Source organism: Pseudoliparis swirei, chromosome 7, assembly GCF_029220125.1.
Source record: "Pseudoliparis swirei isolate HS2019 ecotype Mariana Trench chromosome 7, NWPU_hadal_v1, whole genome shotgun sequence".
Classification (NCBI taxonomy): domain Eukaryota; kingdom Metazoa; phylum Chordata; class Actinopteri; order Perciformes; family Liparidae; genus Pseudoliparis; species Pseudoliparis swirei.
Window position 1 is genome coordinate 19,048,625 of NC_079394.1, and position 26,078 is coordinate 19,074,702.

General features: G+C 41.8%; 1 protein-coding gene across 5 annotated transcripts; it reads right to left on the minus strand.

Annotated features, from left to right (window-relative positions):
- Nucleotides 1-22: 22 nt before the first annotated feature.
- Nucleotides 23-25,837, minus strand: clip1a (CAP-GLY domain containing linker protein 1a). Of its 5 annotated transcripts, none has more exons than XM_056418380.1 (27): nucleotides 25,709-25,837; nucleotides 20,613-20,880; nucleotides 18,694-19,250; nucleotides 17,666-17,790; nucleotides 17,342-17,558; nucleotides 17,053-17,250; nucleotides 16,835-16,926; nucleotides 16,459-16,519; nucleotides 13,874-13,978; nucleotides 11,743-12,651; nucleotides 11,531-11,647; nucleotides 11,134-11,191; nucleotides 10,968-11,051; nucleotides 10,691-10,847; nucleotides 10,309-10,474; nucleotides 9,901-10,116; nucleotides 6,274-8,685; nucleotides 5,318-5,455; nucleotides 5,119-5,225; nucleotides 4,816-4,936; nucleotides 4,659-4,702; nucleotides 3,469-3,586; nucleotides 2,593-2,734; nucleotides 2,408-2,460; nucleotides 1,820-1,825; nucleotides 1,159-1,286; nucleotides 23-1,061 (listed from the first exon to the last, which is right to left on the minus strand). In XM_056418380.1, exons 2-27 carry the CDS (start codon nucleotides 20,695-20,697, stop codon nucleotides 833-835), a joined length of 6,645 nt encoding a protein of 2,214 aa, XP_056274355.1. In that variant the 5' UTR covers nucleotides 20,698-20,880; nucleotides 25,709-25,837; the 3' UTR covers nucleotides 23-832. The 5 variants fall into 5 exon arrangements, with proteins under 5 accessions (XP_056274355.1, XP_056274353.1, XP_056274354.1 ...); XM_056418378.1 differs by having other exon boundaries at nucleotides 1,733-1,825; XM_056418379.1 differs by lacking the exon at nucleotides 25,709-25,837 and adding an exon at nucleotides 25,446-25,518 and having other exon boundaries at nucleotides 1,733-1,825.
- Between the last annotated feature and the right edge of the window lie 241 nt (nucleotides 25,838-26,078).

The window sequence follows — 26,078 nt, forward strand, 5'->3', positions numbered from 1 at the left end:
AATCGAACAGTCGACACAGATGTTAATTATACAACAATTTATTACAGATATTTAAAGCATTTTTAAAAGACATACCGAAGTATTTTATCGTTTCATACAGAAATGATCTTTTAATTGTAAAGAAACTTTTTGGAGAGGCTGTTTCACTGTAACTGAGGGATTACAGTACATCTGAAGTGCTTTAGGTTTCACTGCTTCGTCAAGAGTCACCCATCAACGTTCCTATTAAAGCCAAACAGCAGAGGGTCTAACTGCTCCACTCCAGACAAGAGGGAGAACAATCTCCCCCCTGTGATCAACATTCACAAAATAACACTCATACCGTCAAACCTGGAAAGAGTCCAGAGTATCTCCAGGCATAAAAAAATAAACTATCGCTCACTAATTTTTGCGCTTAGCTGATATTCTTTTTTAATCAAGTAATTTACAGTTTCAAATAAACTTTCTCACGACACTATATCATCTTACTTACTCCCCAACAAGCTGTGCAAACAATGTTAGGTAATTGATAAATTAATGATACATCCACCTTGCAGCATCCCCTCACTCACACAAACCAAAGATATAACATTCTGCTCCAAAATCATTTACGATTACAAATTGTTAACGGCTGTATATTACTTTTCTGTATGTTGTCGGCCTGACTTTTTCTCTGTAGAGATTCTGGGCCCATTCTCCCATAAGAGCGCTTAAGGACTGGTAAGGACAATGAAGACGCTTGGCAAAAGCAAGCACATGAAACGCACACGTACAAACCAACACCCCAAAACCCCAGCGGTAATCCAACAATGTGCAAAAATATTGATTGTGCGAACAAGGGGTGGAAAAAGGCTTAAAAGGTCTGGTCGTCATTACAGGAATCGGTCCAGTGGCCAAAGACCTCACAGATGCCGCAGTATGGCCGATCGTCACCCTTACTGCCGTGGTAGGCGGTGTGCGGAGGGGAGTCGGGCATCTGCATCTGCGTCGGACAGTCCTCGGTGTCGTGGAGGTCGAAGCAGTCGCAGATGTCACAGAACAGCCTCGGTGGAAGCTTCTTCTTCGGGGGTTCCTTGTCATGGCTGCAGAGAACAAGAGAGTAGCTCCGTATGTATCCAAAGAGATCGAGTTGTACCGCGATGCAGTTTTAAGCCTGAGAGTGATATGAATGACACTTACCCATCGTAGTTGTCCAGCCCACTTGGACTATTCCCATTGAGAGCAGCAGCCGCCATTATCTCCAATTTTTCCTTGAGTTCTATATTTTTCTTCTGGAGGTCAATGATGACTGAATTCAGGAACTCAATCTGTAGACGTATAAAAGTATCATCATTGATGATGCAGATGAATCATCATCTATTACACAATCTATAATACAAAGAATATATATTTCTTTATGATATAGGGTCTCCTTGTGACATTTGTTTATTGTATTATGTGCCCAGACTTTGCCTCAATCCTATAACATTATTATAGATATATAAAACTATATCCCGCCACATCCCCCAAATTATAAATCTAATCTGGACTATGAAGGCGAATTGTCACTGAGTTCTCGGCCAAAGAAAATGCCAAGATTGGAAAGAGTCCCAAGAAGAGCCAGTAAAATACCCAGTAAGATGCTCATCATAAGTGGGTAAGTGTCATCCGTAACGGATTTAATATCAGCATCTTTGATACTGTAACTTTCCAGAGAAATTTTAGCAGAGAGTTGATTTATTCTGAAGGTATCGAGAAATCAAGCTTGATTTACTGTGATCAACTGGACGAAACATACGAGCCAAAGTGACAGTGAGAGACAAACATGCACAAGTGAAGCTGATGAAAAACATTCACAAACCGCTGCCTGATGGCGGTGCAGCATTGCCAACATCAGAGACAGGGCAGAGGAGAGGAGTCGGTTTAAGAAAGAGAATGAGAGAAGAATACAAAACATAAAATTAAATTAAAATTACGACCCAGCCACCAGACGACATATTCAAGTCATCACTGACACAGTATAACATTTGAGTAAACAGAGGCAGGACATGTTTGAGACTGACGAGCATCATCTCATCACCGTCGGTGACGTATTCCACGACAACCGTGACACCAATTCACGAGTCATGTCTATCCCCGCTGTCTCATTAACCGGATTAAAACATTATACTGTAAGCGATACATCAGTAAACAAACAGTCACAGTCAGATTACACTGCTTCATCAAAGGTAGCTTTTGCCAGTAAAGGTCTGAGTAAGCAGCGCAGTCGACTCACACACAGCATTCATGAAGACGGTTTCCGTACCACTGGCCCAAATAGGCACACGTTATATGGGCCAGGGTATGGGAAGCATCTTAACACTTACGAATGGCAACAAACAAACAAAACAAAAAATCTATCCAGGCGTGTGAATAGTAATATATAGGATGAGAGAAAAGATATGCACACCTGACTCTCAGAAGTCTCCTTAGCCTCCCTTAATTGGTCCAAAACGGCATCATCTGGAAACAGGTGAAAGATCACATTAAATGCAGGAGTAGGTTCTCTTGTTCTCCTTTGGAGGTCCCATTACAGAGAAGCAACCTAGAGCCATCAGACGTATTAGCCGGGTCATGAGATCAGCACACTCTTACCTGAGGACGTGTTGATGGCACCAGGCCCAGCAGCCAGGTCCTTCTCCAGTCTCTGAACTCGGTCCTGTAGATTCAACTTGTCCCGCTCCAAGGCCTGAATGGTCCCCTTAACGGAGTCACCTTCCCCACGCAGCCCAACCAGCTGGGAGGAAAACAACAGAGGCGGTTCAATATTGAAAGAGGTGTTGAGTTTCATTTCACCCATTGCTCAAAAACATTCTGTGATGTGAACAAGTGAAGTCACCAACTGAATGGGTCTATTAAAAACAGCAGCAATAAAAGCATACATTCAATTTGAGTATTTATTCTACAAGTCAAGACCTGAGCGTACAGAGTCCTCACATCGGTAAATTCAAAACAGGATTGAAGAGACTGACGGTATAACCAGTGTTATGAACCTGCAATAAGAAATGTGTCACTAGGTCTGCACTGACTCCAGGTCTGCTTGCTCAACATGCACAGGTCAGCCATGTTGTAGCATGCACATTCAAAATGAAAGTAGGCCAAGAGGACCTAGAAGTGACATCCTGTGAGACTTCAATGTAAGATATGTTTATTTCAGCTTCTGTTTTTTTTTCTCCACAACTGTCAAAAGCAAATGAAGCTTGAAGTTACATATGAGATTTCAAAGTACCCCCCCCCCCCCCCCCCTCTAGTCCTCCAAATCTACCAACAGTTTAGGATTCTTGACTTGAGGGGGCAACGCAAATTAATAAATCAAAGTTTCTGCTTATAACTCTTTCTATCCACACTCACATTTGCCCTTTATGATGTCGCCATATGAGAGTTGCTTGAATTCATTTTGTGCAAGTGCAACAGCTGTCTATAATCTGTCATACCTGCTGACAAGAGTTTCATCATGCATTTCATTCTCACCTCAGTCTTCAGGTTTTCCACCTGCTGGTCCTTTTCTGATATTAAGGCACTGTTTTTTTGGATGGCGTGTTGGAGGACGGCCTTCTCCTTGTCGAACTGCTCCTTCAAGGTGCTCGCACTGTCAAACACACAACATGGATTAAAAGCAAACAATCTCTCCAGACAGAGAAGAACTGGCCCCAATCTCCCAAACGCAAACTATCTATTTACCTGGATTTGTTCACTCATTTAAGGCAACATTAAGACAATTAAGAATATTTTTTCTCTGGCAGTTGTCCAATCTTAGTACACTTCAAAATAGTAAGACAGCAAATAAAGAAAACATCAAAAGGAACTTATGGTACAGACACCATATTAAAAACTGAAATAAAGGAAGAGGACAATGGAACAAGATCATGCAAAATTAGTACTTGTGAAAATATCAAGCAGATGAGATGAGGCTGCATGTTAAATGACATGATGTGTATAATGACTTATGATGTAATGTGCTTTGCCCTTAGCAATGCTCACATACACATTCACTTCACTAAAGCCTGAATGACAGACGGTTTTCCTGCTTGCGTTTCCCGTTTCGGTGCAATCTCCAGTTCAGTCCAGCACTCGGAGGTCAGAGTAAAGCTTTACTACCAGATAGTAGTAAAGCTTTACTACTATTAGGATTGTTTACTGATGTAGCCTCAGCCTTACACATCATGGCATTCATGTATCCTCTGCCTTACACAGTTTTATGTGCATACAATTCACAATAAACTGAATAGATGAACTGAATTATACATCTGAAACATGATATTCAGTGCCGGTACATGCATTCATACATCCATGAGCTTGCTTTCTGTGAGCTGCATCAGAAACATGGCATCACATCCTCTTTTTCTAGGAGAATTCATTGAAAGTAAACCCAATGTGACCATGCCTCGCTTGTTCTTGTATCTGCCGACATATATGAGGTGAATATATTTGTACTGTTAAATGATGATGACCGACATCACACAGTACTAAAGGGGTGAAGTACCTGAAGGCATTATTTGGCAGGCTTTTGAAGGAAAGTAATTACACATGCACTGCATATTAGCATGCGTCACACAGGTGAAAGCATTTGCGTTTATTGAGATAAAAGGCTTTCAAAGTATTGGTGAAATTTGCAGAGATCTGAGTAAATGTCCAAATCACACAAGTGTGCCTTCTCTTACCTTTGCTTCAACTGTTTTTTGAGTTTCGAGTGCTCATCCTTGAGCTAAGAGGGGAACAAGATGCACCGTTCAAATACAGTCATGGAGGCAGATCAATAGTTAAACACAAAATGTTCCGGTGGTTGTAAGTTCATGGCAAGTTTTTAAAGTGTTGCACCTTCGCAAGATCACTCCGGGATTTGTCATCGTTATCGCTCTCCAGCGTCAGCTTGTTTTTATCATCCTGCAGCTTCTGCAGGGACTGCGTCTTCACAGAAACCGCTGCTTTAAGCTCCTCACTGAATAAACACAAACATCACAGTCATCGAACATATCCTGACAATTCAGGGAGACAACATATTGGTTTATAGATACGCATTTCATCATTTAACATAACCCATCAATAATATCATATTAATCAACTTTAAATCCGACAGATTTTCTTTCTCCAAGCGGCCAGAACAAAAGGATGTATGCTCACATCTCAAGGCATTGACTCTCAGTCCTCTCCGTTTCTATGCAAAGTTGCTCTTTGCAAACATTCATATCTTCTTCGTATTTGGAGATATTGTTCTTCAATGTTTTCAGCTGAAACAATAATGAAATTAATTTGCTGAATTTACAGGTTCAGAAAGCAACCTCTCAAAGCGTACACATCAAAGTAAGCAAGCATCTCTGACCTGTGCCTCCATCTTCTGCTTGGAGCTCAGGACTTCATCCAATGAAGATTGGGTTTTGTTCTTCTCCTCCATCAAACTGGCGTTCTCCTTCGTCAGCTGATCGAGGGTCTCAGAAGTCTTATCAGAGGCGTCTGTAGCCTAAATGGTGCATGAGCAGGATATTTGCTTAGAAGGATTTCAAATTGACAGCAGCAACTGGTTGGTTGAGATGAACACCTTGTGACCTCTACCAACCCCAAAAGGAAATGGGATTAATCCATTCGTAATGCATTGCTTGACCATTTCATTTTCAAATATTTTTTTAAATAAATTAATCGCATGCTTTATCTGCATTAATTTAGGATTTAGAATCAGGTATTCAAATGTCAGTTCATTTACTGTTTCAAGTTCAAATTCTGGTTGCGAATTAACAACATCAAAATTACACTAAGCAGGAAGATCATTAGCATATTCTCTAAAACACTCCTGTGGCCTCAGAACGGATACCGACAACCCCTGAAAGCTGCTTCATATCAACAAATCTCATTGTTTCTTAATATTGTTTTAAGTGTATTTGACCAGAGAGATTTTGCAAGAAAACCTTAAAAATTGGACTGAAATTGTAAAGACGATTATTGGGCCTTTAATTTCTAACAACCATGTGTCAAATCCAATTAAATACGAAGCACCATCAGATGGTTATCGTGATAAAGATAGTTTTAGACATACAGTTATATAAGCCAAAATAATTTGCCTCACATTAGATCACGTTATAAACCCACAGGTACAGGCTGAGAGCGAAGGGTGATTTACAGCAGTTAGTAAATGAAAGATGAAAGTTAGACACACAAATAGAAAAGGTAAGCGGAAAGGGACAGAAACAAGCAAGCATGCAGTGAGAAGGTGACATAGCTCAAGCCACTCTAAGGTAGGCGAGTCAGTGATCACTACTGGAGGAGGAGGAGGAGGAGGAATACCTCAAGCTGCTTAGAAATTGCATTTTTGAGTTGGGACTCCAGCTGCCTGACTTTCTGGGTGGCTTCATCCCTCTCCACCTGCAGCGCTCCTTTCTCAGCCGTTAGGTTCGAGATGCCGGAGGAAATCTCTTCCTTCACAACGGCAGAGGCCGAAACCTCCGCGGCAGCATCCTTGCATTGCATTTCTAAAACTTCTTTTACAGTTCGTAGGCTCTTGACGTCGACCTCCAGTTCCTTCTGGGTAGCGTGCAAGTTCTCCATCTCTCCGAGGAGTCTCGACCGCTCCACCAGCCACTGCTCTTGGCTCGTGTGGAGAGAAGAAATGTTCTGCTCCAATTTACACTGTTCAGCTACACGGTCTTCCTTCTCTGTGGTCAGGACGGTCATCTGTTTGGCTTTTTCTTCGAGCTTAGAGAACAGCTGCCCTTTATCTTCCATCAACTGACAAGTATCCTGCTCTCGCTGCTTCAATTGAGTCTTCACAGCCTCCATATCCATCTTAAAAGCCTTCTTTTGCTCATCAGCATTCTTTAGGTTCGAACAAATCTCTTTATTTTCTTGTGTGACTTTGGACAACAATCTCTGCAGCTCCTCGTTTTGTTTGGATAGATCATCCTTGTCGAGTATAACTTTATTTCGTTCACTGGACTCGGCCTGTAACTGGGTTTCAAGAAGGTGCTTGGCCCCCGACATCGATTCAGTCTGACATTTTAACTCCTGGATCTCTTGAAGGAAGGACGGTACTTTACTGTCCGCTACGGTCTGCAACAACTGCAGACGCTGACAATCTTTTGTCAGGTTATCGACCTGTTGGACAAGTTCTGAATTAGCATTCTCAAAATCCTTGTTTAGTGTACTGTGCTTTTCAACAAGTTCAGCTTTGCCCTTTTCAAGAATTTCAATATCAAAGGTTCGTTTCTGCAGCTCACTTTGGAGCTCCGCCTTCTCTCGTTTCAAAGAGGTCATCTCTGCTTCAACGTCGTGGTTTTGCCGTTTGGTTTCCTCCAGCATCGTCGTTAAATGAGACTTCTCCTGATCAAAGACGTCGTTAGCTCTTGAGTAACAATCCAACTGGTCCTTATCGGTTCGAATATTACTAGTTAGCTTATCACGCTCAAGAGAAAGAGCATTATTCTCAGATATGGTTTTTGTGTGCTTCTCTTCCAATTCTCTCGTCTCCCCTGACAAACGCTCATAATCCATTTTCTGCTGCTCTAGAGCCGAATCAAGGCTCATCTTTTCTTTTCGTATAACATGTAAAGCCATCTCAATTTCGGCATTCTGAAGGCAAAGTGCCTGCTTCTCTTGCTCAAAAGAAGATGATGCTTCTTTAGATTTCTCTTTGGCCTTTGACAGTTGTTCTGTTGAGACTTGAAACTTCTCCTTTATTTCTTCCATCTCTCTGAGGAGCTCTTCCTTCTCATGAGAGACTTTTCTTTGCATTGCAAGGAAGTCTTCTTTCTCCTGCAGAAGCTGAAGCCTCTCAGAATCAGTCACCTTACTGCTCGTCTTGAACTCTTCAAGCATTTGAGCCTGGCTCATTTTGGAGGCTTTCAGTTCGTCACATTCACGAACAGAGCTCTCCAAATCCTTCTTGGTAGCGCTGAGCTTATTCTGGAGCTCCTCCTTCACCGTCTCAAGGCTCTTTTTATCCAACAGAGCAGCACTGATTTCAGAAGACATCCCCACCTTTTCTTTCGTCAGTGTTTCTGTTAGGGCCTGCAGCCGGGAGTTACTCAATGTAAGATCTTCTTTTTCTAAGTTTAAGGATTTAAGTTTGGCCTGCAAATCAGCATTCTTAGCATCAAGCAATTTTTTGGCATTTCTACTGGAATCTCTCTCTAGAATTAGATTGTCCTTCTCACATGTGAGCTTCGACCTGCTTTCATTGAAGTCATCTTCAAGCCGGTTCTTCTCTTTGCAGACATTTTCATAATCCTCATGTAGTTGCTTCTTTTTAGTCTCAATTTGCTTGATGTCCTGCTGACACTTAAGGAGCAAGTCAGTCTTCTCTGCATTGTGTCTTTCTAACTCCTCAATCTGGGCCTGGTATTCACCTTTGGCATGCTTCAGGTTTTTGCCTTCAGTTTGTACTTCCTGAAGAAGATTGTTGAGCTTCTCCAGTTCCTTGTTTAATGAAATCCTTTCTTCATCCGAGCACGTGTTGTTGGCAAGTAGTTGCTCCACATTTTTTGATAGCTTATCTTTAGTTATTAGCAGTTCTTCATTCTGGACTGAAAGCTCCTGGTGACTAATCTCAAGGGCAGAGAGCTTAGTCTGCAGTTTACTTTTCTCAGCCTTAACATCTTCACTTTCTTTGCATGTATTTTCCAGATCTAGATTCTGCTTTTCCAGTGTTTTTGTCAAACGTTCAACATCATGCTTGTTGGCGTCAAGCTCAGCAGAAAGACACTGGGAAAATAAAGTTGAAAGAAAAAAAAAGGAGGGGAATATATATAAAAAAATATATATATATACACACACACAGGGAAAAGTAAGATGAGTCAAAACCTAAACCAAGCCGATATGTACAACCAAGTGATATCCAATTGGAAAGGTTAAGCTGCAGGAGCATCAAAATGGCAAAAGATCACACCACAGCTTACACCACAAAGGTTTTCAGCAATATAAATAAGGTGGAACATTTTCACTTCAGCACTTCCTTTAAATAAATGTATTCACTAAATGAATCCAAACAAATTTGACAGACATACAAAGGAGTAGCTGATGGTTCGGGAGGCACCAGCATCAATAGCAATACTATTGCATTCAGATTGATCTGTGTCCACGGGGCCAAACTTTTCAATTAAGTTATATATGTATACACTATGTACACTACATACTGGAATCTTAATTCCCGTTTAGATTTTACCAATTTGTTGCTGCATTTAAAAGCTTTAAACTTGAATTTCTATTCCTGTTAGTTTTGAAGTTATATTTTTACCAATTTCAAAAATTATTACGGGAATCCACATTATTCTACTTTCTGTGTATCATTGTAGATTTAATTTAATTTGTTTATAAATAAAAATGATGGGAAAACAAATACTGTTGTCGCCAATGTATGTTGTCAATAAATGACTTTCATAATATAGAAACACATAAAGAAAAGTGAAAATGTTCGACTTAAATTAAATATCAGGCTAATAAATAATGCAAGCAGGAGTACATTGCTTAAGTAGTCAACAATTAAAATCAATAGCTGTACATACAGTTTGTAAATGCTACGAATGATTCAACTTGAATCCTATCCAGTGCTTATATTTCCATTTAGCAGTCACAAAACAACTCGGTACGTATCGATAGCATTATTTTTGGCTTGTCCAATAATCATAAATGGTCCCCTGCAAGCATATGGCAAATGGTACAATCCAATGAATATGAAAGAGGTTATGTTTGGGTAGAAATGAGGAACTCATCACAAATATATGCGTATGTATGATGGTAATTAAATGTGGAATGTTGTTGATAATATACATTCAACAAGAATTCTTACATAAAGAAATATTTTCAATGATTGCACATTAGCAAAGTCAGCAATATATAAAATACCGATTTACATGAAACAAGCTCCTGGAAGAACAAGATTAAACTAATATGTGTGTACCTTCGAGTGTGTGTGCTTACCTCAGCCTGTTCCTTGGATAGCTGCAGCTCCGACACCAACTTCTCAAGCTCCAGGTTTGTGTCGCGGTTGGAGGAAAGCTCTCGCTTCAACTCGTCAACTTGACTCTGCAGAACCTCAAGTTCCTTCACATGAAGCTCGGAAACCTGAGAGGTGGATTTCTCTTGTGAGGCCTGAAGTTCCTCAACCAGGGCCTCCCCCTGTCTGACAGTCTTCTCCTAGAAAACAGGAGATCAGAAAGACAAAGAATATTATCAGCCTGTGACTCTGACGTGAAAGTGAAGTGATTTTTCAATGCTTAGTTAAGAAAGTCTGACACATTTTAATGTCCATACAACTTTAAAGTACCTGCAGTTTCATTCTCAAACACAGTGCCTGTGTCATTTTTGCGTCTGCCCAACAATACTTACCAAGTGAGCAATCTTCTCCTGGAGGCCACTTATCCGAGCCTGATGGGCATCTCTGGTCCCCGTCAGCTCTTGCTCTTTGCGGGATTGTTCCTGCTGGAGTTGATCATTCGAGTGTGCCACCTTCTCCTTCTCCTCTGATAGTTGACTCTGTAACTCCTCAAGTCTCCTGAGTGATCACAAAAAAGAGGACATCTGAGGAGGATGTTCAGTGACGGGTTAGATTACTGAAACAAACATTGACTACAGCATGGAATGGAACAACGAGAATCACTTTTATCCATGTGTCAAAGGGAAATGAGTATCCACTTCTGACATGATTGGTATCATATGTGTTGTGGAATAATTAAGTGATACGAGAGCAGGGCATAATGAAGTGTGGCACCTTTCTTTCTGTATGAGATCATCATTCATTTTGGTCAGCTGTACAGAACTATCACCAGATGTCTTCATCATGTCGGAAATATCACTTTCTAGCTTGCATTTGTCCTTTGAGAGCTGCTCAAGCTTTTCATCTGCAGCCTTCAGCTTCCTCTCGAGCCCTGAGCCAAGACAAGACAACTTGGTTCAGAGGTTATCTGAGGTTCAACGATAAATGGGGAAAAAAAGAAACGAAACTTTTTACAAAACATAAAAAATGAATGCATTTCTAAAGTTCTCACCGGAAAGTAGACTTCTTAGTGACTCTGATTCTGTGCTCAGGGATGTGCACTGCTCCTCCTTCTTACTGAGCTTCTTAAGTGTTTCTGCAAAAAGAAAAAGGTTACAATTTAGATCCTAGATACCTTTATAGACCAAATGAAATGTTACAATTGCTTGTTCATTTACCTTGCATAGTGTTTGATGATGAAGTCTGCTCCTCTGTGCTTTCAGCCAACCTTTGTTTCTAGAAAAAAATATTTTTGCATTAAATGTTTGTGCATGAATTTCAGCAATCGCACATTTACAAAGAATGTTAATTACAATCTTTGTGGTTTGTACAGAATGTGAATGCTTGTTAGTTTATTATTAGATCAGCTGATAAATCAAATTAGCAGATATTTTAGCTGAAATTAGCTCATTGTAGATATTATTATCTTTGCATATGTTGGCAGATAAGTAACAAGAAATTGCAGTCGAGAAAAGCAAGTGTTTTCATCGAAGGGCACTGAACATACAAAATATAATGACTTCAATCCCAACACCAAAAGGTACTGCATGTCCAAAATGAGGTTAAAAGTCACACCAGGCCTCCGAGTTCCTTTTCCAGGGCATCCTTCTCCTGCTGGACAGTGGTCAGACTCTGCTGCAAAGTGAGGACTTCTTGCTGTTGGCCCTCCAACTGGGAGTTCAATTCACTGACCTAGAGCACATGCAAGTGAAAATGACAATGAACAAAGAGAAACAGCATCGTCTGGAAATGACATACTAACCAAACGGAAGAAAGAAAGAACCCACCTTGGCTCCCTGGTTGCTCCCTTGGCTCTGAACCACCTCCAATTGACTCTTCAGGGTCACAAGCTCCTGGTTACCTTGCGCTACTTGGCTGCGCAGAGCCACCATTTCTGAAATCTGCTTTTTGGTTTCCTTGTCCTCGTCTTGGACCTGTTGTGCCAACATTGCTTCTTTCTCCTCGAGGTCCTTCACCTCGAGTTCAGCATTATGGAGTTTTCCAAGAACGTCCTCCATCTCCACAAGGTGCTGCTCTTCTGCTTTGTCAACGCTGGACCGGAGTGACTCTTCCAGTCTTTCGTTGTCTTCAATCGAAGAATACAGCTGTGCCTTCAGTGCCTGCATCTCACGGGTCAACACTGCGGCCTCAGCCTCATGCTTGGCTCCAGCCTCCTCTAGAGCCACCTTGTGCTCTATTTTCAGACTCGCCAGTGCACTTTTGGTTTCGATAAGTTCTTCCGTCTGGGCACCTTCCCCTTTGCTGAAGGACACCTTCAGATCTTCCATGGCTTGCTGATGAGAGGCAATAACCGCTTCCAACTTGGAACGCGACAGTTCAACAATATCAGAATTCTCCTTCTCAGCCTGGCTTACGCGCATCTGCAACTGCTCGTTGTCACCAGAGAGCGTTACAGATGTGGCCTGCAGAAGGACGGCGGCCTCGCTGTGGACCTTTTCTTGAGCGTCGAGCTTCTCCTTGTACTTTGTTAGGTCTTCTTGCTGCTTAACTACGTGGGTAGCCAACTGATCTCTCAGGGAGTTTATCTCCTCCAGAAGGGGAGAAAGAGTCGAGTCTGAGTCCTCGGAGCCTTGTTGGGTCGCAAGACGCAGCTGCAGGTCGGCTACCTCTCTTGTACGCAGAGAGAGATCCTTCTCAAGGTCCATAATACGGGATCTTTCTGACACAGTGGCAACCTTTGAGAGCAGAAATCTTATATTCAAAAGATGTGTCTGACATACTGAAGCAATAGTAACACGTGTGTTAAAGACTTGATCATTATGTTACTGAACAGATGGAAAAAAGATTGTTAAACTGCATTTATGGACAACAACACACTTGGTAATAGCAACATTAAAATGTTTCCAGCGTGCTTGCTTTATGAGGAGGGCATGAAAAACATTGATCTAAAAAAAAGAAAAGAGGTGTTATACTGACCTCTCATGGCTATAAACAGTATGGTCCAAATAATGGAAGCGAACACAGAAAGCATGTATGGAGCTATGTGTGCAAGACATTTTCCACCATCCATTACACTATCGCTCTCAATCTCTGAATTATTGGTAATACTGACTTCATGATTTAGGAGTTATGAAGTCAGAAAACCCTTTTTACTGCTTCTACCTAATATTGAATAGCTTGGTGAATTAAATAATGTAATCAAATCAACATTTTCTTGATGAATTAATTGTTGAAAGGGAACCAGTGGAAACTATAGCCCTTTTTTTCTCCTGATACCCTTTGTGACTATAATGTACAGGAACACAGGGATACGTAGTCTGGGAGGCGGAGCAGGTATTAGACTAGCAAAATGCAGGGACACCAAATAAGCCGGACAAATGGTTGCTGGGAGGGACTGGAGGAAGTAAAACATAGGATCACGGAACAAATGATTACGGGGACAAGCGAGAAGTTTGTCTGGTTAAGCAATGATACCAGTAAAGCAAGAGAGAGTTCAGGTTGGGGACTTATCAAAAATTAGTACAAATAAAAGAGTCGTTACTAAAGTTAGCTGGAAGATGCATATGGTTATTATTTTACAGGAATAATAGAATGTTACACAACGTAACATAATTGAGTGAATCAATATAAATGGGAGGAAAAAAAGAAAGACAAAAGTATTATGTAGTTAATGCACAAATTGTCATGCTAAATTAGTAAATCTTACTCTCTACTGAATGGACTGATTTGAGCATTTTTTTTTAACATTATATATGCATTAGTTTATTATTTAATTATATGTTATAAAATCAGGAGAATTATTTTTCTTGTGTGAAGCCTGACAGATGCGAGCTCATACAAAGCAAAGCTCCAGTGATTACCCGGCACTTTTCTGCGCCCCTTGGAAACGTTTTGGCCACTATCCCCGGCACAGGCCCTCTTTTCCAACGCAGCACACTACAGAGCAGAATTCATTACCCTAGTGTCTTCTAACTCTCTTTGGAGTTTCTCAGCTTTGGTCTTTTCAAAGAGTAGGCTCTGTTCAAGCTCCTTAATGTGGACATGCTCCAGTCTGGTCTGCGTCTGTTAGTAAACAAGGAGGAGAGGAAGAGAACACACCAGTGCCACCATCACATGCCAGCCCAATGCAGACAGAGAGGGAGTGAGACAGGACAGAGGATGAAGGGGTCAAGGATCATGTTGATGGTGTGTGTGCGTGTGTATGTGTGTATTTGGGAGATTGGGGAAATGGTATTGGGTGGGGGTGGGAAGGGACTGATGACAAACTGGGAAGACACCCCATGCATTTCAGGCTGTACCATAAACAGCTGCACACAGGGAATTTGTGAAAGAATGGTGGGAAATACAAAACAAGCGACCAAAGAGGGGCCCATGTTGTGTTATGAATATGCAGGATGAGTATGTTGATGGAGGCAGTTTATAAGTTACCATGCAAAGTGTACACCTGGTAAACAAAGCATAGATTGTTATGATACATTGGAAATCTGATGTGTCAAGCCAGCAAATATATTATATAAAAACGACTTGACCGCATCACGGAGAGAAAGCAGTAATGGCCGTTTCCTAACCCCCACACTATAATGGATTGGATCACATAGAAGATACGCTGCTGTGGGACAAATAAAGGAATATCATATATCTAATGTTGGACACATTACTCATTACTCAGCATTTAAAAAACTAAACCAACATTATGTCTTGTTTTTATATTGGTAAAATCATCAGGCCTGTAGCATTATCAATAATCACTCTGCTTTCTCTCTTTGGTGATGAGGCCATCGTCCACAACGTATAGAGAAAGTATTGTAATAGAAACCACCGGTTATCAGATCACCACGAGCCACCATTGCCAATCACCGTTGTGACCAACTTAATCAATCAGTAACGCAGAAGCTCAAGCCGCTGGTCTCAGGAAACAGAAAGGGTTCCCATCTGACTTCTTGTTATTGTCGGCTATGACTAATGGTTTTATGGATACTTACTGAAGCATTTCCTGTCACATTTGTGTGATTATTTTCTTGCATGTTACTATATTGATTTAAAAGTTGAATTTTAAAATAGGGAAAAGGCATAAATTTAAAATGTTATCACAACAGCTGAAACCGGGGCATACATTAAGTGTTTGATGGACACAATCAGACAAAATAAACTCTCAACTTGAGTATATACCACATACACAGTTATGAATGAGATAAGAATAATAGGATTATGACACCATCAAACTTTTAGAAATATATTTGAGGGCTCACTGTACATTTCCTGGGTACTTTGTATGCAAGTGTACTGATGGGTTACAATGGCTGCATACCCATGGAGTAAGTACACACTATAATGTAGCCTGGCACATCTATCTTCGTGTATAAATGACATTAGATAGTTAAGTGTTATTCACAGTTAATTGCAGTGGGCAAACTGAATACAGGTCTGTGACTGGACAGTGAAAGGACAAGGGAGCATCTCCAGTGGTTCCATGATGAGCACTGGACCAACATACAAGACGAGGAAGAGGACGCAATAACATCACATCACTGAACAGGGAGCACACCATTAGTAATTACGCCTCCAACAGCTTGAAGTCAACAAAGCATTTTGGAGTTTGGCCGATGAGAAGATGTTTTGTTGGCGTCTTTCAAGCTGCATGCAAGTTTTTAATATATCCACAGCTGTGAGTAAGTAATACACTGTTAGTATACATGTTTTAAAAGAAGATAAAGGGATATTCTAACCCTGTAGCCCTCAATTTAAACATCTAGTTTGAGATTGGTTGCCTTCAAGGTAATTGAGATGGTCCTGTGTAGCACTGTGGAATAAATAACAAATCCTTCATATTATACATTTTAAATGTTAACATTATTTCCATCACATAACATTATGTGAGGGAAAAAGCAAAACACAGACCCTTTAGGCGCAATCCCCTAGCTTTGATAATTAACTGGGACAATTTATTTACAAAATATAACATACAAGTTAACTCTACATTAAGTATTTCACTCTGCTAACCCTACTAGAACAACATCAATATGCCTTCTGTTCAGTGAACACATGGATATCAGTAAGGATGCATTTCCGCCTCGTCATCAAAGCCAGAGCCTTCCTGCACCACTGGGTGCATTTGAGAGCACTTCATCTAAAGCAAGATGAAGCCATCATCCAGCTGTCAACACAAACACGCTTATTGAGACTGCAGGACGGAATGTACATTGCTAACATGAACGAGAGGCTATATAAAGGCTCACTTTGACTCAACTGTCGCTCTGTAACAACGTATACAATCTCTCACAACGTTAAATCGCATTGCACACAAGGAGACACGCGGATAAAACACCTCCCGCCCCCGCACGAAAAAACAACACTTTATTGTTGTGGAAATAGAGCAAGGTGTATGTGAACTGAGATCCTAATATGGAGTGGAGTGGTGAATGGAGCGCCTGCTGCTTCTGACTTGGGAAGGGACAAAACATCCACTTTTGTATTACATAACAAATGTATGATTTAATCACATGTGGTAGTTGCAATGGTGTGGCTTTGTGTTGTGCATTTACCTCCAGGTCTCCTTTGGTGATGCAAGCTTCCTCTACGCGGAACTGAAGGTCCTCCACCTTCCTGTTCAACAGAGAAACATCATGGTGTTGGTGTGGTTTCAAACTAACATATATGAAAACAAAGATGAAGAGCAAGGTTAAGCCAGCTCAGGCACATTTCTTTCCTCAGGACTTTATATGATATACATTTCAGTTTGCACATATTTTCCCTTTGACTGTGGCTCAGTGGTGAGCAGTGCTGTCCTTCAATCAGAGGATCGTGGGTTCGACCCCCGGCTCTGCTAGCCCATGTCGATGTGTCCTTGGGCAAGACGACATAGAGATGTTGATACCACTGTTGGGTTCCTTGACTGGTGACACCTCTGGGAATCCTTACCTCCGCTCCTCCTCCAGCTGATTCAGCAGGTTGACTTTGTCATTGTCTGCAGCTTCTACCAAGGCACGTAACTGATCCATCTTGGTCTCCATCTTCAACGGAAAGGTTGAGAAAAGAAAATAAGAAAATAAATCAACATAGAAGACCAGGCTACTCTAATTCTCAGAGTACTTTAAGATCAACAGGTTTGTTAATACTGAAGCACTGGGAGAGCTGACCTGCTCCTGGTCATCCCGGAGCATGCCAATCTCCTGCTCCATCTCTCCAACATGGCCAGTAGCCTTGGCAACTTCAGCTCTCTCCATGTCCCTCTCAGCCATTAGCTGCTCAATATGCTGCTGCTTCTCCTTCAGCGCCTCCTGCAGGGCTGTGGTGCCGGAAATCTTGCGATTATAACGTGAAGATGTCTCCGTTAGCTATGGACAGACGGAATACAAGCCAGGTCAGATGAGGAAGTAAGCCGAGCATTCGAAAGAACAGATGAAACCGAGTGTGTCCATGTCTCACCAGGCCTGTACGGCTGGGCTTGGCGCTGACCGAGGAGGCCACAGAACTCATGGTGCTGATGGAGGAGGAACTCGGGCTTCGCTTTAGTCCTGGTGGTGTAGCTACTACTTTGTGAACCGTTGGTTTTGCTTTGGCTGGTGTGGTGGAAGGGAAGCCAATGCGTGTGACTTTGTGCACTGGAGCAAATAAGCCATACTTGGGTTGGCACTGAAAATATCTGGGGAGACAGAATACAAATATGATAATGTGAATCATAGAATACATGTGGTTAACAAGTAAAACTACTTTTCTTTTAATTATTTACAGATCCAGTCGCTGTTGTACCTTGTTCCTGCCACTGCCCCGTCATTCTTTCCTAAGGGCTCATCCAATTCCACGCCACACCAATCGCCTTTAGCAAAATCTGTTTCTCCAAGGAAACGTACCACTCCTGCCTTTGTACCACCAACCTAAGAGGAACACACTCAATATTAGCCGACATTTAATCTCAACAGTGGGTGACTAAAGAGTAATCAGCTTTGTCTGGTGATAAACTCTGAGTGAAATAATGCCATCAAAGCAAATGTACAAAGGGAGAAGAGAATGAGGCCAAACTAACATCAACATATGGTGAGCATGTAAAACCAAATTATTTAAATGCAAAAGAATATACACTACCGTTCAAAAGTTTGGGGTCACTTAGAAATGACTTTATTTTTCAAAGAAAAGCAGTTTTTTCAATAAAGATCACATTAAATTAATCAGAAATACACTCTCTACATTGTTATTGTGGTAAATGACTATTCTAGGTGGAAGTGTCTGGTTTCTAATGAAATATCTCCATAGGTGTATAGAGGCCCATTTCCATCAACTATCACTCCAGTGTTCTAATGGTACATTGTGTTTGCTAATCGCCTTAGAAGACTAATGTCTGATTAGAAAACCCGTGCAATTATGTTAGCACAGCTGAAAACAGTTATGCTGGTGATATAAGCTATACAACTGGCCTTCCTTTGAGCTTGAAGTTTGTAGAACAAAATGAATACTTCAAATATTAATCATTATTTCTAACCTTGTCAATGTCTTGACTATATTTTATATTCATTTGATAAATAAAAGTGTGATTTTTCATGGAAGACACGAAATTGTCTGGGTGATCCCAAACTTTTGAACGGTAGTGTACAGGAATGCACACAGAGGGTGACTGCACTCAACAGTGTTAGGAGCAGGAGTTCCTTTAACTCTGACCGTGTTTTAATGTGTTCATTTCTCTGCGATTACCAAGAAGAGGAGGGTTCGGTTAGTCATATGGGGGAATATCAAGAAACTAAATTGGTGTCTTTTTTTGGGTTCGATAATGTAGCAAACTTTACCAATACTCGGTCGCCCATCTTCAGTTCCCTTTCCCCCTTCTTGACTGATCCAGTCTCGGAGAGGTTGGAGAGGGATTCACTGTTTGCGCGTACAAGGTTGGAGGGTGGTGTAGCCGGCGGAGCTGGCGTCGTGGAGAAGGCCTTCTTGGTTGTCGTGGTCGTTGAAGGTAATGTTGATTTCTTGGCAGGTGCATGTGATGCTACGCTGCCAACTGAAGGAGTGGGTGACGCAGCGCGGGAGGGCGGTGCCGTCTGAGTGCCATTAGCCTCCCCTTCTGTGAGAGACAACTTTGATGGCCGGGTAAATATTCCTTGCAGGGCGTCACACTGGAAATAGCGCACCCCTGCAACTGACCCATCATTCTTCCCAATTGGCTCATCTAGAACAATCCCGGCCCACTGTCCTGGGGCAAACTGTGCCTCTCCCAAAAACTGTATGTGGCCTGGTTTATTCCCATTTACCCACACATGGTCCCCTATCTGGAAGCTCTCCCCAGCACCCTCTGCTTCTCCTTCGCCGCCATTTGCATCGGATTTGTCGGCCGCATTAACTTTAGCTGAAAAAAAAGCAAAAAGAACAGAAGGTCTTAAAAAAACATTTTCTTAGCGCAAGCAATTTCAATATCATGTGATTTGATGCAGCGGTTTTGATATGCAGGTTTAATTTTTCTTCGGTCTAAATTTGTTCACTCACTCACTTAAACAGGTATAGTAAACCAACAGTTATACATCAATTAAAATTGTCAGGTTCTTCAAATACAATTCCACAGTGACAATGATATTGCTAAATGTTTCAAAAGCAAAACTTTCTCATATGAATTATTACTTTGGTTTTGGCAAGAAGCTGGGAGCTACGTGTCCTGAACGCCATCACCAATCCATGGCACAAAATAGTCACTTGCTTTGCTTATGATACTTTGAGCCCCTGACTGCAAACCTAAACCAACTAGGACTAAGCTGTACAGAGTTTCTCTAGCATTCCCTGAAGAGGATCGTGTGGCACTACTCTAAACTGAAACTTCTAATTTGATTGCTCCAAGTCGAAATCAGCCTGTGACAGTAGTCAACCCATAGACCACTACATGGATATGATAGTTCCATGCTGTACAGCACAATGTTTGCCTCTCGCTATGGTTAGGTGACTATTCAATATTATTATTTATCACCTTTCCATTATGTTCCTTTGTAATACATCACAAATGATCAATCACACATCATGCAGGTCTTAATTGTCATGTCATTTATTTTGTAAGGTGATTGCAAAAGTATAGTGATTTAAATAAGTGTCTGAAATGCCAAAACCCCAGACAACTAAACTTGTTTTGTTAGCTCTAACAGTCTCCATTGGACATTACATGTTTCCCTCCTAACAGTGACATGCTTAGCTTGGCATATAGAAAATCTGAGGTTTCCAACCTACTGTATATTAGGATGTTTTATGATGCTCTAATATTGTATCTAGTGCAACCTAAAAATAGTGTGTTGGCAGTGTGATCTCAATGTGGGTCTCCTGTTGTATATTCATTGGGATTTGAGATAAAACAGCTGATGAGTGTCTGTAATTTATCAGTTCTGTCCATCCAATGAAATGGACAGCCTTGTATAGCCGTTCTGGCTGAAGCTCCTTGCAAAAAGAGAGACTACTGCATGAGCCCATTAAAAAGGTATAGCGACAAGGCACTACAAGCCAAGGTGTATGATGACATAAACTACAAGTCGGCCAACAAGTATCAAGAAAGCGTAACAACGCTTGACGTAATATCACATTCATATTTATTGGAATTTCAACAAAAAAACCACTTAAGAAACATGGACCCAGCGCCACAAGCGTGAAGCAAACAGCCGCTAGCTCGGGAATCCTCAAAGGCAAACACAAGTTCACCACAAGTTGAAGAAGGTGCACAAGGGAAGATTCTCACCTGTACTGGGGTTGGTCTTGGGGGCTCCTGGGGGTCTTCCTATCTTGCTGGGCCCTTTGATCCCACTGGGCTTGGCTGTGCTCATGTTTCTTCCTGTGATCCGTTAGACCCACAAGGCTTTCCGTCATAGGGTACAGACTGACCCCAGACCATCAAAACAACAAGTTGCAGCTCTGTGATGGTGAAGTTTTTCTCGACTCACCAAAATTATTTTTTACAAAAAAGGAAAAGGGGTGAGGGAGAAAAAGTGTTGCTCACAAAAAGGACCCTGTTGGAAGGGGGAAAAAAGAAATATTACTTAAATAAATCATATATTTTTACTGAGCACTCAAATAACCACTGATAACTAATCAACAAGAAATTAAACTATTTAACTACTAAATCAACTTTTGGGAAATGTACCATATCAGGGGCGGCTTATCCATAAGGGCGATTGGGGCGACGCACTGCCTCAGGGGGAAAAGAAAAAAGTCTAATTCTACCACTAGACGTCTGCTCTGCCTCTGTATGTCATTGTCCAATCAGGTAACAGTCATTCAGTCAGCCTAAAGTCGTACTTCAAATGGCCCCGCCCCTTCTGGGGCGACTTTGGGCGAAATGAAAATCGCCCCAGACCTCTCCCATTGACTCCAATGTTAAACCCATTTTTTTCACAAAACAGAGCTCTCAATGCATTCTCTATGGCTTCCGGGAGGAGTCGCCCCTCCAGGGCTTGTCATCAGTAATCGACGTAAAAGCGTCTCAGTACGTCATACAGCTGCGACAGAGGCGTATTCAGTCGAGGTGGCCGGTGCTCAGGGCTACAGCAGCGATTCAATTCTTTCTTTCGAAAGAGACTCCTTTCGGTCGGCGTAACAATGAAGACACATTGGCAACAAAGAAGTAGGACCTCCTAGAGCAGCGGTCGCCAACACGTCGATCGCGATCGACCGGTAGATCTCGGAGACGTTCGCTGTCACTCTCCAAAATAAAATGAAAATAAAATCAGAAACACATTGTTCCTCATTCTCGAACATTTTCTAAAGTCTCTTCTGAAACGTTTTCTTCCTGACGATCGACGTCAGAAAAGATCTCCGCCTGATTTGAATGAACGCCTGTAAACGGGTTCTCTGACAGCCGTGTTGTCAGCTGTGCTCCTGAAAGAGGAACGTAGGACGAGAGGTGAGGCGCAGGGGAAATGCAGAAAGACCTTTATTGATAACTTCACATGTTACACAAGGTCAAAGTACAAAGACATAAAACTAAGTCATCAATAAATAAATGTTGAGATGCCTGTACCTTAGTGTAAATGTTTACGTTACGGCATTAACAAGTTGCGCCTGCACATGCGCGACAGCCGAGATTCTTGGCGATTTGCCAGGTCTTACCTCCGTGAGTTTGGCTTTTCTGGTGTTGCCCTTCAAAACAAAAGCTCAACATTGAGCTTTTTTCTTGTCTGGTGGAGCAATCTGGTTTACTTGAAAGTGATTACAATTGCATTTATTCTATTATTTGAAAAAGCTCAGATGCAGGAGTCACAAATGGGGATCTGATATTTATTATTATAATAATTATTTAAATCTTGTTGAAAAAAATCACCAAATCAAAGACCAGGAGCTGGATTACTGACAGACAGCTGACAGATGGCCTCAGACTGTCTGTGATTATGAACTAACTGCAAGCTCACAGGCAGAGTTCAGTCACAGCCATAACACTGACTGGAGTCACATGACTTGATGGCATTGTGACGAAGCTACACATAGACAGCTGTCTGAAGGTCTGTGGTTTTGGGTTAATCATTATAAAAAAAATTGCCCCCCCTGAGAATTTTTTCAGGAGCCGCCACTGTACCATATGCTGACTGTTCCTGTCTATTTTGTTTCTGTTATGACAACAAGTTCCTCAGCACACACAACACCACGTCTAAAAATACCCCGTCAAAGGCCAGACGATATGCAGTCTATGTTGCTGCCATTATGAACTTCTGAAAAGCTCATCATCTGTGACCTTGACCACAAAACAAGCAGTACCCCAAACACTCTCTCAATCTATAAATCTGGCATATGGAATCCTTTAAATCAGGTTGGTAACTTTACCAAAAACAGGATTATTGTGGAAACAAAACCACAATCAGCAGCAGATTATCCTGTTTGTCAGATTATCTCACCACAGCATTGATTGGCAGAATGTACTATTTAAACATGGTCCCCCTGAATTTGTTAGTAGTTTGACAATATGACTCAGTGTTGTATTATGGTTTTTTTATACTGCTATTGCCTGGATTAATTCAATCAAAACAGAAAACTACGATCCGATGTGAGGTCCTGGGACAGGGATGTCGTATGTCTACAGATTGTAAAACCCTCTGAGGCAAATTTGTAATATTGGACTCTACAAAATAAACTGAATTGAATACTGTAAAGCTTTCAGGTAAAACAACTGTCAGATCTGTAACATCCCCAACATGATCCCTGCAGAACAGGCATATAGAAAGTATAGGACACCAATGCTGATGCTTGATTGAGCGACCACAGTCTGGAACAGCAAACTGCATGTCAGCAACCTGAAGCAAGGATGAGCTGCTTTATCAACCACATGGCCTCACAATTATTACATTATGTATTTGTATATGTACAAGCAGGCCTTTATGATCACAACATATTAGTGTGTGATTAGCAAAGAAATAAAAAATGTACTAAAAGGGGTTTTAATATTTAATTTATGTTATTGGATTCCACATGCAGTGCACCTACCAGTTAGAGAACAGCACCTTATTTGGGAGGATTTAAGATATCAGGATTCATGTCAATTCTGTACTTGGAATACGCATGAGCACCTTATGGGTGAGAACAGAGAGTATTCTTGATTGTATGTTAAGGTTATTAAAAATCCATAACATTTTCTTTTACCTCAAAATATTGTAAATAAACAAGTCCAGTGCCTTGTCTTGCTAAGTCAAACTGTTTTGAGTCAGTTTGAAGTCAGCAAAGACACTCAACCTCCCACAGGGTAGAAAATGAATATAGAACAAGTTCAACAGTGTCATACAATCATACCTTTCATTCCTGGGGCCTAAGAGCTACACTATGTAGGTTTACCAAAAGGGTTGAGAAGACATGCTGGAAAACACCCTCCTAGATACTTCTCAATGGAGAGCAAAGACTCGCCATTAGAACGCTGTGACCTCATTCAAATGCAGCGTTCCAGTTCTCCCACCGTGCCTTTGAATGATACCGATTAGTTCCCTCAGGTCAAGAGGAGGTCTGAGACATAAAGCTTTACAATAGCTGAAGACTATTGCACAAAAACTAAAAGGACAACATAAAAATGTCACACATTTGAACAATATCTATGATTGACCCATAAGCCTGTGGAATATGACTAGTGTGCCTAAAACTACATTATGATGCCTCAGTTGAATGTCACCCGGCTTTACTGCGACTTGTGTGAGCATTAACGGAGGACGTTTCAGCTCTGTCCGGTGAACTGAAGCAGTCAGCTGGAATTCATCCACTTAGTCTGGAGAAATTCCCACTACAGAAATGCTAATCCTTTGCCACTGACAGTCACTTTAATCTGCAGAATAGCAAAAAAGCCAAACACCAATGTTAAAAGGAATCAAAATAATAAAAAGTGTTGAATAACTTTTGTGTAACTCCAAATTCCATGTAGTTTGGATGAATGTTTTCTGATGTAAATACACAAATAGAAACGGGTAGATGTCAGCCTGTAAAACAGAACCGAGACTCCTCAAAATGAATGCATTGACATGATGTAACTTCCATGTTGTTAATGACAGACGTTTAACACAAAAAGCGGCTTAGTATTCCTTTATGTCTGGAGGTGTGTATTCGCAGATGTAACCCTCACTCCTACACGTATGCTGTTGTCATCACAAGGCCAAAACGAGCTCTGGTTGTTCCGTTTGGAGGAAACATCTGCTGGGATGATTGTGTCAGACCCTGCTAGCACTGACAAAGGAAGGTTTAAAAAAGCCCTAACAGGACATGAGAACAGAATAAGACCCATTCTGCACCGGTGTTGTCTGAGAATACAGATTCACCGGTTTTCAAGTTGACAACAAGCATACATGAAACCCATTTCAGCTCGTATATATTATAGCATATACATTAATGTTAGCCATTATCTCATACATCCGAAACTCCATATGGAGAAGTAAAAAGAAATACAAGAATTCAAATATTTCTAATGATATTGCCTTTGCCAAGCTCAATACTACAACCCATCAAAGCGTTAATCGGATCTATCAAACTAACAAGTTAAACTGCTTTTAGTATGCAGTGCATCACGCCTTTCATACAGTAGTATTATAGTTAACAATGCATGCCGAAGTCACACATTTAACAGCACAACTGTCAAATGGAGAGTCTCTCCTATTGAACGTGTGCAGTTGCTTCACTGAAGTCCACCGTGTAGCTGCGCCGGTGTGGGCAGCGACATGGCCCTTCACACCGGCTGCACACCGGCTGCACTCACGTTAGCCATGATGGGATCGAGAGCTGTCGATGAGGTGGCACATCTGGTGAAAACACCACGGCAGCTAACTTACCGGACTAATTAACCAGACGTCTCTGGTGAGACGATACGCCGTCTGGGGAGACGTGAACCAGCAACAGACACACGCTTGGACCTCCTTTAGCAACTGACCGACCACTGTGGTAAACACTGGAGCAAATTCCACAAGTCCAAAAGTCTCCGCTCCGTCCCCGACACTCACACACACCGCTGCTGCAAGTTAAGTCAGCCCGACGGTGTGTTTCAGATTAGCATAGTTCACCTGTAAAGACAGACTGCCCGATAATGTTGTTGTTATAAGAAGTTAGTGGACTGTACCGTGACCTCTCCAGCTCAATCCCAGCCTGCGCTCACGGTAATAATATGTCCGATTCACGTTAGCAGCGAGGCCCGTGGTCGGGACCGAGAGGAGGGCTGGTTAGCTTGGTCAGCTAGCTAAACTAACGCCTCAAGTAACGCAGACACTACCTGGACAACTTCCACCTTGCCTGGCGCTCAGTTTCCTGGTTTATCAGCAGCAAACGGACGAGCGAGTTTACGGAAGCACGTGAGCTCAACGTCGTGAACTCGCCAATACTGACCTGATATGTTTCTGGACAACCGGCGTCTTGTCAGGAGAAAATACACAGCTAGCGAGCTAAGTGGAGAAGCGACGAGTGACTGCTCGGATTCAGACGGATCGGAGGCGAGAACGCGGGCGGCTCAGCCCAGTGCGCGAGCCGTGTGTCCGGCGGCGGGGAGAGGGACGTCAACGGGGGGCGGACAGACTGCTCAGGAAGGTGGAGCACTCCCTCGCTTGTAAAAGAAAGCAAAACTAGTTTCTGGCACACAAACTTTACTGTTCAAGCATAGTCACGTTTAGGAAATAAACCCGTTGGAGCAAGTCAACTCCAGGTTTAATCTCAGACGCGTCAGATTTATTATCATACCACCAGAATTTAAAGATTTTTC

Bases quoted from the DNA above. Each gene is read 5' to 3' on its own strand.
- clip1a (XM_056418378.1), bottom strand. From the start codon at position 20,697: ATGAGCACAGCCAAGCCCAGTGGGATCAAAGGGCCCAGCAAGATAGGA. The intron at 17,251-17,341 runs GTGAGACATGGA...GTCTGTCCATAG, and splicing joins AGCCCAGCCGTACAGGCCTG to CTAACGGAGACATCTTCACG. The intron at 2,735-3,468 runs GTGAGAATGAAA...TTTTCCTCCCAG, and splicing joins TGGAAAACCTGAAGACTGAG to CTGGTTGGGCTGCGTGGGGA.